Source organism: Crocodylus porosus, unplaced genomic scaffold (genome assembly GCF_001723895.1).
Source record: "Crocodylus porosus isolate Cpor-Errol unplaced genomic scaffold, CroPor_comp1, whole genome shotgun sequence".
In the NCBI taxonomy this organism is placed as follows: domain Eukaryota; kingdom Metazoa; phylum Chordata; order Crocodylia; family Crocodylidae; genus Crocodylus; species Crocodylus porosus.
The window spans coordinates 21,834,903-21,847,704 of record NW_017728951.1 but is presented as its reverse complement, the minus strand read 5'-3'; the positions used below and the strand labels follow the sequence as shown (position 1 = coordinate 21,847,704).

The following is a 12,802-nucleotide window of genomic DNA, read 5'->3' as shown; positions in this document are numbered from 1 at the left end:
CTGCCTACAATTTGGCACAACAGGCTTTGTTGCAATCAACACGCATTAGTGTCAATTGGATTGGCGTCGCGTGATCTAGTCAACTGAAATCTGAATACGAGGGGGCATCAGAAGTAGACCGCAATCAAGTCGTGGCATCAGTGTCAGGCATCTGGTGCTCGGAACGGGCAAGGGCAAGCCACGTTAGGCACCAGCCTCAAAAGAGAGCCGAAGTGCTCAGCAATGACAGCTAGGCACTTATTAAAGAGAATTATTTAATGAATGTAGAAACCGTAGCTGAGTGTAAAACCACCTTCTGCTGGTTTTACACTGCTCGCCTCCACAGGAGTCACGTCTGTGTCACTAGACTCTGGAATAGTCACGTTGTGTGACCAGACCAGGCTTGGGGGAGCATCTATTCACTATGGCCCCCCAGGGCAGGAGAAGAAATAATGAGCACAAACTGACTGAACATCACTTCAGGCTAGACATGAGGAAAAACTTGATTTATAAGCCGAATGCCGAGGGTTTGGAACAGGCTTCCCCCCCAGAGGTGGTACAGTCACCCACCCTGGTGATCTTCAAAAAAAGTCTTGATGCCCATCTTGCTGGGGTCATCAGATCCTAGCGGTCTTTCCTGCCCAAATGCAGTGGGGCTCTACCCAGTGATCTGTTAGGTCCATGGGTGACTGGTGCCGCCTTAGTTAGGGGGGGCACACAGTCAGTCTCGCTTCCCGGGGTTGCCTTCCCCCATGGTGGATCCTGCGGACCCTGTGATGGGCAATCGCTGCAGCCGCTTCCAGGAGTGGCTGCAGAGATTGGCTGGTGCTTGCAGGGGGGCACCAGCACGCCCGCCTACCCCCCTGCCCATCACCTAAGTGGCAAGGGTGGCTGGTCAGGGGGTGTACCGGCACTCTCAGCGGGTGCATGTGCACCCCCTATGCATCACCACTGGTTAGGTCCCTTCCAGCCCTTAACAACTATGAAACTATGACTCTGGAATAGACTCCCAGCGGGGATGGTGCAGACACCTACCTGGAGATCTTCAAAAGGAGACTGAATGCACACCTTGCTGGGGTTATTTGACCCCCGCAGTCTTTGCTGCCCAGAGCAGGGGGCTGGACCCTATGATCTCACAAGGTCCCTTCCAGCCCTAAACTTCTGTGAATCTATGAATTTAATTTTTGCTTTTATGAATGGAAGCAGAACGAGGGTATGGACACACAACACAATTTCTATGGAATAATTTGCCTTGGATTTTACTCTGTGGTAAGCAATGCGCAGACAAGCTGCATGGCCAAGGTGGCTCGGTAGAGAAGGTGCTGTTGCAGCATCTGGCTACTAGAGGGCAGGGGAGCCAGTCTGCACTAAGCAAAGAGATACTGTGGGATAAAAGTGACTGGGGACTGGACAGATTACCAGTGCACCAGGGGAATTTACGCTCCTCACTTGCTAAGGGGGAACGCTGCCCCAAAGAGAGGGAAATTATACTAATGCAAGGTTGTGTACCTACTGCAATTTTACTACAGATTACAATCAATTTATGGCACGGAAACCTGTATCCACACCCTTAATCAAGATTCCAGATGTCATAATGTGACCTATCCAGGATTAAAGACTGGTAGCAAATTTAAAAAAAACCCGAAAAACAGAGAACCACCAAATTAAAAAAAACACCAAACAAACCCAAAAACTCGTTTGCAAACTCACTTAAGGTTCGGTGCAGGGGAAAAAAATAAGACCCTTAAAAGAACTCTGTGGCTTAAACACATACATATACCCACAAACACACACACAGAAGCTTTAAATTCAGATTAAACTATTACAGCACCACTGCAAAGTATGAACATGTCCAAGTAGGGGCATTCAGACAATAACCCTGTCCATAGATCGCTGCACTCACACCTTCCAAAAATCAGGAGACAATTTAACGCCTGCTCACAGCGTTAACCATCTCACTAAATAACACAGGTCACTGCTGCCAGGAATTGAAAATGGTACTTGCTTTTTCACCTTTAAGCCTTCGAACTTTTTGGCCGTTAAGCAAAGCTCAGCTGTCATACCTGGGAGCAGTCATTTCTAGCTCCATATGTCTATGGTTCACCTAGCTATATCATCACAGTGTGAGACTAATCAGAGATAAGCACTTTGGTTGCGTTGGGTGCTTAGAGTAGTTGTGATCCTGGAGAAGAGTGAAGGGGTTGAATGTTTTAATGACTTTCTTCAGTTCCACTTTCTCACTTTTATTTACAGTGGTTGAGCTACATACTTGGTTTCTATTTTTTCCTAAGTCATGCATTCCTGTCTTTGAGGAAAGATGTATTTCAACGTAAAGGAGTCAGAAATTAGACCCCATGCTTTGAGAAAGTCCCAGCTGTTACAAAAGCCAGTATTTTGCTTTCAAACTAGTATAGGGAACCTCAAAAATGCACCATCCTTGTATTCAACTCCATATACTGACCTCCCACTGAGTGTAGAGTCCAGATCAAAGCCTCCATCCTGCTGTCCACGTGATTTCCTTAAACACTTGAGTAATCTCTTTTCTGTCTACGGCTGTAGCAGAGGCTTGGTGCTCCTGCTACTTTAAGAGAAGGCGGGCTGCAGGTGCGGCTGGAGACAATCAGGAGCCACGTGACGCAGAAGGGGGCTGGGCTTGCAGTATATAAGCCCAGGCCCTGAGCTGGGCAGGCAGCTGTGGCCTGGAGCTGGCTGAAAGAACATATCTTGGGCAGGATGGCTGCAGCTGCTGAATAGCACCTAGGAGATTACAGCCTGCAGTAACAGCTGGAGATTTGGGAAGGAGTAAGGGCAGGAGAAGGTCCCAGCAGATCCATGGAGCCTGGAAAAAGGACCAGGGCTTTGGAGTAGGGCTAGAGCCTGGGTAAAAGGGGAAGAAAAGGACCACCATGGGGTCTAGATACCTGAGAGTAAAATGGGGGTGGCAAAATAGATGGTCCAGTGCCTGGGGGGCACTCAGGGCCCATGAGGATTAGGTACCTGGGAGTACAGTAGAGATTGGATAAGAGCAGGTCCGGTGCCTGGGGGGGACCAGAAGGGTCTGGTGCCTAAGTACCCAAGAATAGTGTGCAGATGGGAGCTGGGGGGGGCTCCAGGCCAGAACCAGAGCAGACTTAGACCCAGGAGTCAGATAGGAGTGGAGGAGAGCTCATTCGGAAATCCCTGAGGCAGCCTCCCTTTCCTTAAAGGTATAAGTAAATCAAGGTGTGACGAGTGAACAGAAGGGGAGGTCCAGGGTACAGCAAGGGCTGAGTAGCCACCGGGAGATGCCATGGCCACCCCGGGACAGGCCTTTGTTACAATGGCGATGAGATGCCATGACGGGTACATTCGGTTTGAAGAACAAAACTGCTGACCAACGGGGAGATTCTCACAAGGAGACACAGCTTTCCAGCTTTCACAGGTGCTGGATGTCTACTTTGAGACTCACTGCCATGAGATATAGTTTCATACGTTCATAGTTTTTAGAGGCTGGTAGGGACCTTACAGATCATCGGGTCCGGGCCCTCTGCACTTGGGCAGGAAAGGCCGCTGGGGTCAGATGCCCCCAGCGAGGTGGGCATCATGAGGGGCCTGCCCTTCTCAGAACTAGTCGTGACATTTGCACCCAGAAACACGCAGACAAGGGCTCTATTGTGCATCTGGAAGATCTTCATGTGTGGTGAAAGAAGGATCACCAGGCTCAAGGCTTATGCAAGGAGGAAAGGCGAGGGGACTTTACAGCAACGTGAAGAGGACAATGAGGAATAGTCCATCAAGCCGGGGAGACTGGTTGAGTAACAGCATGCACCCGCTCTTCAGACTCATCTCTGCCCTCTACCTTCCTTCCTGCTGCTAGTTCCCCTGACATCCCAATAAAGGGCCAGATTCTGACACCACTATTCAAGCTGAGAGGCGTCTTACTCCATCACTGAGGCACACATACCTCTTTCTTACCCCCTGGAGGGTTAGGAAAGCTTTACCACCAGGGTAAAGCTAACAAATTTCTAACTGGAGCACCTAGATTGGTACTGTAAGAGGCATCAGACCCACTGGGAGGGCAAATGGAGTCATGAGCTACCCAGAGGAAGTAAAGGGAACAGGATGTGGCCTAGCCTAGGGCAACTAAAGCACTGACCCAAGCAGAGAGTTGCTGGTCCGGAGGAGACACTGCTAAGCAATGCATAGGGCTCTGGAAAGGAGTGAAATGCAAGGAAAAGTGGAAAATTGATTCTTTAATAACATGCAAGTAGCTCTGCAATCCGTTTACCTAACCAAATATATAAGTACAGTCTAGTTTCTAGGCAGTTGCTAGGAAGGATTATATCTGGAGACCTCCCCTCAGCTTCCCTTCCACATCATTTCTGAAGCACGATTGCCCTCTGGCTGCAAGCCACAGACCATGCAAGTGATGGGAAGCATCCACCGCTCTGCCTTTGTCCCCTGCTGTTTTCTTATTTAGCCAATTACAGGTGAGGCTCCTTATCAGGAAAGCTCACGCTCCCAACTGGGAGATGGCTGCAGCGAGTTCAAACGCAGATCCCCTGTATCTGCGGTGCAAGACAATAAACAACCCTCTCTCTGTCCAGCAGTTTCCCTGATGTAGGATGATTCCCGGTGAGGCAGCAATCTGAAATGTCATTCACAGAACCCTTACCAAAGGTGTATGTGTGTTCTGACTGCATACGCGATGGTTAGATAGGGGCGCATGCGCATGCGCATACGCATACTTACTTATAGGGACAAATGCACGCGTGCACACACACACACACACACACACACTTATAGGGACAAATGTGCACACATACACACACATGATTTTGTATTTTACCAAAGCAAAATGGTTGGAGCATCTATTCCAGGGGTGGGCAAAATGCGGCCCGCCAGGCCGTTCTATCCAGCCCGCGGGGCCCCTAAAAAATTTAGAAAATTTAATATTTATTTGACCCCTGGCTGCCTGTCATGCAGCCCTCAATGGCTTACCAAAACCCAGTAACCGGCCCTCTGCCTGAAATAACTGCCTGCCCCTGCTATTCTAAGGTGTCCTAAACTTGGCAAATAAAGATAAATTTGTCCTAGTTTGCAGACCTGGCAGCAAACCACAAAGAGATGCCTTACACGTATTAAGTAGAAGATACCTTCTGAAATGTGTGTATAGCACTTTGCCTTCAAGCCCAAGGGAAAACTATCCCCTCCTTTCCTTGAATGCTGCAGGATCACTTCCTAACAATTGTATCCTGAGCTTCTATGCACTGTCCTAACATATATGCAGATTATTAATCCTCCTCCTCCTCCTCTTGATTCCTACTGAAAGGGAGTAATTGGCTCCAGTAGGGAGGGCTGCAGGACCACTGTAGAGCACGAGGCAGGCAGGATGACTGATTCTCACTTTTATGAATAAGGGCCCTGCAGAGAACTGCTGGCTTGCACAGAAGTTCCCTCATTGATTTGCCTGGAGCTGCTTCTCCCAGTGGAGGGAAGCAGAATCTAGCTGCTCAGAGTTCATCAAGGCAATTACTGAGAGCACTGTGCCGCTGAGACAGGCTTCACCTTTGCTAGCACAACAACCCAGGGACCAAGCATCTGTGACACCTGCAGGACAGTAAACTGGATACTGTCTGCATCCTCAGAGCCCATCTGTGCTTTCGGTCGGTAGCTCTTTTCTTTCTGTTTGGTTTTATGCTCTCCTCCTGACCCATCCAGGTAAAACTTAGATCCTTTCCATCTTGAAAACATCCAACAGCTTGCCAATTATTTTTATTATCACTGCTCAACCAGAGTTTTCCAAGGACCATGGGATGCACCAGGATGGAGGCTAAAACCAGTAACATCCAAATCCTATTCTAGAGAGTAAAGAAATCTAAGAGAAAGGGAAGCTCAAAGGGAATCACAACATCTGCCCTCGAGTTATGCAAAGTCAAGGTCATTAGAGCCAGCAAGCTCCTTGAAGGCTGGCAAGTCCATTCACCTGCCCGGGCAGCACTGTTCACCTCAGGGCTCTAATTGTGCACTGTCCAACCCCATTTTCAATGACTATCATACATCCTCAGTTCTCCAAACCCCTTTGGAAAGCACCTGCTGAAAAGCTGTTCAATACCTGATTCAGTTGGGATAAGTGAAAGGAAGGCATCTTGTGGAGAATGCTGCATGATAAATGTGATGCGGGGCATAAAACCACACCACACTCAACTCAACAATATTAACTGCAGCAATGCTTCAAAGAGCATATTTTGTTCTGCAACAAGAACCTGAGTCAAAAAAAAAAAAAAAAATGTTGCTATTCAGATAATCTTGGGTTCAGATAACAGAGGATGAACTGTATGGAAATACTGGCCTGGTTCCCAGGAAAACACAAAACAAAACCTGTTTCTGAGCATCACTTGTTCCAATGGATTTCAGTGGGACCTGGGGGCGTTGAAAACCCAGCAGGTGCTTTCAGCACTTCAACATCACCCTGGGAGACAACTTCAGCATCGGCATCTGTCTGGTTGTCTTTCACTCGGGGAACTTTGGGTTTCTTTTTTTGATACTTTTTTGGAGTAAATATCAAAGAAATAAATCTATTTCTGCTTGTAAATTGCATCTAGTTGTTCCTAGTTTCTACCTGACTGTACCTAGGGCTTGTATTAGATTTTTTTTTAATTTAAAGAAATACAAGACTAAGACACCGAATCAATATTGTGGAAACAAGGAGCAAAAAAAATGTGTGCGTGTGTATGCAGATGGGAACCAGAGAGGGCTCAAGGCCAGAATCAGAACAGACTCGGACCCGGGAGTAGGACAGGAGTGGAGGAAAGCTTGTTCAGGAATTCAAAGAGAGCAAGGGGGAAAAGGAAAGAGAGGGACCTCATAAGGTTCTTACAGGGAATTTTAAAAACCAAAACCAACTTCCTATTGACAGTGTCCGAAATGAATTCCAGTTTGTGACACCAAAGAGAGGTTTCAAATGTATGCCTTGGAGGGTAGTGCTCCCTAATGGACCATCCAGCAATCTGTGCATTTCTTAAACTCCTCCTTAGCTAGGGCATGCTCTTTCTACATCTACGTACCAGAAAGCCAATCTACTGTCTTTACATTACCCACAAAACCGCTCATCAATCAACAGTATCCCTAATAGGAAGATCTGGCTCTTCAAACCACGTAGAGAGTCAGAGTCAGGTCGGGAGACCACAGTGCAGTCCAGAATCAGGCCCCCCATGTGTGCGAAATATCAATCCATGCAAAGACCCATATTGTGCCTAAATACCCTATCTTCATTTAAATCTCAAGGGTGGGTCCCAATCCTAATCCCAATCCCAACACCGAGGGAGACATTTCCAGACAAGGACAGTGGGCAAGAGTGCCAAGGAAAATTAACTGCATCTTCTCTTTTGTTTGCTGCAAGAGGGTTTGACTTTTTCTCCTGTTATATTATACTCCAGAAGTCTCCATTTTTTTGTGCAGAGTTCTCTGTGGGTATCTGACTAGTGAAGTGGGTTATCAAGGCTTTTCAGCGTTGTTTTACAGGGCGAGTTGCTTTTATGCACGTGTGCCTTGGCATTTACTGGCTGTCATCATTCGAAACAGAAAAATCAATAGAATTGCAGACATAAAAAGAGAAAAGAAAAACAGCAACATCGTCATGTCCCTGGAGCTGTTCCTATAGCAAGGGGAGAGTGTCATTGGTGAACTACTCAGGACCTGTATTACAGTGCTTGGGGCCAACGAACCAAACTGCAGAGTTTGGTGGAGGCTGTTCAAAGCTGGACTTGGAAGAGTTCGAAATGGCCAGGTTCCCCCTCTACAGTGACCAAGAGGCTTGCAGTGGGTGGTGCTTTACAGAGATGGAGCAGGCTGGCCAGTTAGTGGATGTGTTATTTTCCCCGGGTATTTTGCAAATGGTGATCCTCAGTGAAAATTAAAAGTGCCTCTTCTAAGACAGACTCTTTCTTTCCCTGACTGGTTCATTCATTGCAACACCAGCAGGAGGAGAACTACCTACCTGCCTCGTTGTGTTTATCAATAACGTATCTTATGAGGCTATTCCTCTGTCTGAAGACAGAGACAGTTGGAAAAGATGAGGTCACGCTGCAACCCAAAGCTTGTCTGAACTCTCTCAGCTATACCGTTGGTCCAAGAATAGAAAGGAGCTTTGCTGCTTGCATATTCCCTGAAGCAGCACGGCTACAGGGACAATCCAACCTGCTATGACAGAAAAGGCCTTATGTGAAGGCATGGTAAGAAGCATGCCTCTTGTGTCTGCTTATATGCATTGCTCACCAGTCAAAGTCTGCTTCTGTGCAGACACATGGTTCTGATGTCATGGCCCTGGCATATTTTCCCTGCATGCACTTCTTCTCTGACTTGCGCTTCTTGTAGATCCTCTTTGCTCCCATAATGCATGCTTCTCCCTGCAAAGAGAATCAAAACAGTCAGTCCTCACACCCTCAATATTATTTTTACCATCTCATGGGTGTTGCTGCTGCTGTGGTGAGTGCATTAAGGAGATACGGCTCTGGGTACTGGTGCAGTGATCATGACCGAAGTCAGCGCAGCAGTGTCCATTTGAGCCAGCAGAGAATTTAGCCCTGATCCTTCAAGTGTGATCCAGATTTCGATCTGAACTCAAAGTGGTTGGATTTGGGACTATTCCAGGCATGTCTTAGAGATCATAACAATTGCCAATACAGACTGATCCCTGGGCAGAAGACTCAGAGCCATCCCGTTTTCTTTTGGCTTTTTTTCACTAACCTGCTCTTGGGAACCGTGTAACTTGTTCGTACGTAAATATGTATCATAGATCCAGAGTTCAGGCTTTCAGAGCATTGTTTGCTGTGCACTGAACTCAGACACTTGCTGTGAGAGATGTCTATTCATCACGAAATCAAGCATCCTGCTAAATATTTTCTCTCTGGGGAAATCAGGGAAGAGAAGGCTCTGACTTGCACTAGAAATAGCAACCAAATCCAGAGGCAAGGTTACGGGGCACTATTCCTTTAATAGTTCTGCGTGCTCATAACCAGACACCCTCCAAGATGTACCGTGTATTCCTTGGTGTATGCAAGCAAAGAAAGGAATAAACAAAATACATTCGGCTGGCTTCTTGCATGCGACTCCTCTCTGAACCGCTGAAGGAAATGGACACTGTTCATAGCTTTGGCTGACTCAAGCAAACTGATGGCCAGAACAACAGCTGGTGCAAAATGATGAAACCCATCGGCTAAGTACAGACAGTCAACAAGCCCGATGCTGAATTGATTCAGTCTTTGCAGGTTAGTTTAAGCTGCACAGATTGAACTGATAAGCAAGTGAACAGACATTCACTTCTGATTCACATGCCTGCAGTGGCCCAGGCCACAAGGTGAGGGCAGGAGGCTAGGGGGGAGTGCTAAAAAACAACACCTCCCTGCTTGGCTGGGGCAGATAGCTTAGACCATGGCGAAACCACCCACCCTGCAACGAGGGTTTGTGGGGGAGATGCAAAGCATCCTGGGGTGCTGTGAGTTAATTTGAATCTGGAAGGGATTTGGGACAGAAGTTCAATAAACTGATTTAACCTAAATCAGTTCAGCCTGATACTACAGCCATCCAGGTTTACCTTTAACCATTGAAGTGGTTTGTGTGCATTAAACTCCTGTTGTGTTACAGATTTGAACCAGTTTCCAATCACTTATACCAGTTTATGCATACTTTCTGTTCCTACCCCAACTGACTTCAGTGTGGTCACACTGATTTACACCTCCTAAAGATGTAGCTCCTGGCTTGGAACAGAGCAGGGGTGTCAAAGATATGGCCCGCAAGCTATAGCTTGCCTTCAGAGTCCTATCATCTGACCCCTGATGCTGTCCATAGGAATTGGACTGCATCCACACACTGCATGCAGCACAAACAGGCCTGTATCTGGAGCACATGCTGCACTCAGTGCAGGAGTAGGTGCAATCCAGCCCACAGGCCAGCCACATACTACTCATCCATGTCACGGTGCTAGACGAGTTTGGCACTCCTGGATTAAGGCACTGAGTCTGTGTTTCATTTGAGTGGTAAGTCTAAGGCAAGCCGCTTTGATTTTCTATAATTATTCAAAACTTTCCCAATTGCCTATAAATGAGTGCAAATACTTTGATGATGTAAAAAAAAAAAATAGTTTAATAAATTTTAGGGTCAGAAGGGACCTCAGTAGGCCATCGAGTCTGACCCCCTACTCTGGGCAGGAAAGAGCGCTGGGGTCAGACGACCCCAGCCAGGTGCATGTCCAGCCTCCTCTTAAAGACCCCCAAGGTAGGGGAGAGCACCACCTCCCTTGGAAGCCCAGTCTAGGTTCTGGCAACCCTTACTGTAAAAAAGTTCTTCCTGATGTCCAACCTAAATATGCTCTCCATCAGTCTGTGGCCGTTGTTCCTAGTTACTCCAAGAGATGCCCTGGTACATAGAGCACCTCCTATTCCTTGCTGCTTATGAATTTTTTGGCAGCCACAAGATCCCCTCTCGGCCTTCTCTACGGACGGCAGTGGAGTTCTGATCGTTTATGCAACCAGAGTGTTCAGGTTACATTTTATTCGAACCGTCCAGAATAAAAAAGCACCACTCGGTAGAAATTGCCATGAGGTGGGAAATACACTCTGGGTGACTGTCCAAGCCAAGCCAGAAGATGCCCAGGTGTCTGAAACACCGGCCTCTTTCAGTCCTCACTTGTATCAATTAGACATGAAACGCGATGGCATGTACATGTACATTCCCAGGGACAGTGACATGCAGCTTGAAGTCAGCCCAGGACTGAAATGAAATATAGCAGCACAGCTAGAATCTCATCTGACTCGCTCTGAGCCATCCAGTTCGTGGGGAAAAGAGCTTTGTCTTTGCCCATGTTCACCTGTAATGTTATTGGCTTGGACTCGAATCCAGTTGCAGTGCTCCTTACCTGGCTATGGAGCTGCCAAGGCCGGTAGTCCTCTTCAGCACACCTCCTGTCAAAAATGGACTTGTAGTCCACTTTCACCAGCTGCCATTCTGAACGGTGGCTGAAATGTCCAAACACTCTACAGAGGACAGTAAGGAAGAGTGTATACCCTCAAAGGCAGTGCCAGGCAAGACTCAGTATAGATTTTCCCCAGATCACATTTTTGAAAGGGCTTACGTAACATGGGAGTTCAAACTTAGTGCAACTCAATGCAACGAGCTCCAAAGCACCCAAGTCATTTCTGAAAAATGGCCCTTTGCCCCCCCCCAGATCATTTAGGTGCTTTTGGAAATTTAATTACTAAGATGGTTTATATTTGGAAATACTTGTCTCTATGGCTAGCACTAATAAGGTCCCTTGGCGGGGGAAAGGGCAATAAAGAAAAGATAATATTTCAAAACATCTACCAGAGATGGGTTAAAATTGGGGCTTTGAATCTGAACCACTCTGTGCGCATCAGGATATGGATTTGGAAAGGGCATCTTAAGCGATGAACACGTCTGCAGGCTTTTGGTTCTGGAGTTGGCCCCAATCAAGATTTTTTTTTCCCAGTTCTGGTTCGGCTTTGGGTGAAAGCTCAACCACAGAAGAAATCTTATGCAACTAGCTGCTTATTTGCAAAAGACTTGCCATTTGCAATTAGCAGCTTTCTTGAATAATGCACAAGACTGTAGTATCACTGAATCGAAGCTCGGGCCCTATTTTTAGTTCTACCTTAGCACCTGCTACATTCAAATCTGGATGCAGGTCTGTATTTGAAAGGCACCTTCTTTCTTGTGTCACTATTATCTGCAGCGAGCTCCCAAAGCAGGAGTTCGGCCGGTTATAATGCGATTCTTTTGCACCAGCCGAGACTGAATTTTCCTCATGTTTTTGCAAATCTGATCCCAGGTAAAATGTCACTATTTATGTCAGGGTGAATACCGATTTATGCACCATGCGAAACGCAGTGTGCTATGCTGAAACTAATCACAATTCTTCATGCAGCAGCCTCAGGCAACACTTTGTCATTCTTTCTTACAAAGGAATGTCTCCATTCTTGCAGATTCCCAGTTTAAAAAAAAAAAATCAAGAGTTACAGCTTTAGAAACAGCTTTTTTTTTTTCACTGTTCACCTGTAAAGGGCATCACTCCTTAAAGACAGACTCACTTTGAAGAGAAAAGTATTTGCATTGACAAGCCACAGGGACATGATTTTGAAGCTAACCTGGCCCCATGCTAAGACGCTGCAAGTTGCATTATGTGTAAGCTTTAATGGCTTTTGGAGTCAGTGCACGACTCTAGTTGCAATCCTTCGCTTCTCCCATGTGCAAGATTTTCCAGGTCCAACCCACCCAGAGAATCCAACCACAGGGATCTTAACATGAGGCTCTGGCCCCATTCAAAAGGTATGGTGCAGTTCCCATTGGATTTGGCTTGCACTCTACTTGAGCTCTACATCCTCACTTACGTCATGATCAGAGTCTCCTCTCCAGGCTCTCCTAACACGCCGTCGACAAAGAGCGGGATGGACGTGAAGCTGTACTTGCTCCAGGATTGCCCCTCATCAAAACTCAACCTAGTGACAAAAGCACAAATGTAATCAGTTCTCTGCAGGGAACGGAGCCGCCATATATAGCAAGACAAAATGTAGGAATTGCCATGAAAGCAAAATGAGCCGTGGTTTAAAAAAAACCAACACTTAATGATTTTGGATGGTCAACCTGCATTGCTTTAAAGGCATCTGGTTTTTGAAATCAGGTCCTTTTAATGAGTCATACACAGAAAACCAGGGGTGCTGAGAGATGTGGGGGGGGGAAGCACTTTACTGGAAGCAGCAGCGTGTTACTCGGCTCAGCAGTGTCTGTATAGACCGGGCGTTTCAATGGGGCTTTTTGGCACTTTTAGCTA

At 46.9% G+C, this 12,802-nt stretch overlaps 1 protein-coding gene across 1 annotated transcript in view; it reads right to left on the bottom strand.

Moving 5' to 3' along the window:
* The window catches only part of SORCS1 (sortilin related VPS10 domain containing receptor 1), a 283,918-nt gene that overhangs the window by 57,403 nt on the left and 213,713 nt on the right, over window positions 1-12,802 (bottom strand). The window contains exons 14-16 of the mRNA XM_019555480.1: window positions 12,363-12,470; window positions 10,874-10,991; window positions 8,236-8,366 (exon numbers count right to left, since the gene is read on the bottom strand). Of these exons, the coding sequence (XP_019411025.1) occupies window positions 8,236-8,366; window positions 10,874-10,991; window positions 12,363-12,470 (357 nt within the window). The remainder of the gene's footprint in view (window positions 1-8,235; window positions 8,367-10,873; window positions 10,992-12,362; window positions 12,471-12,802) is intronic.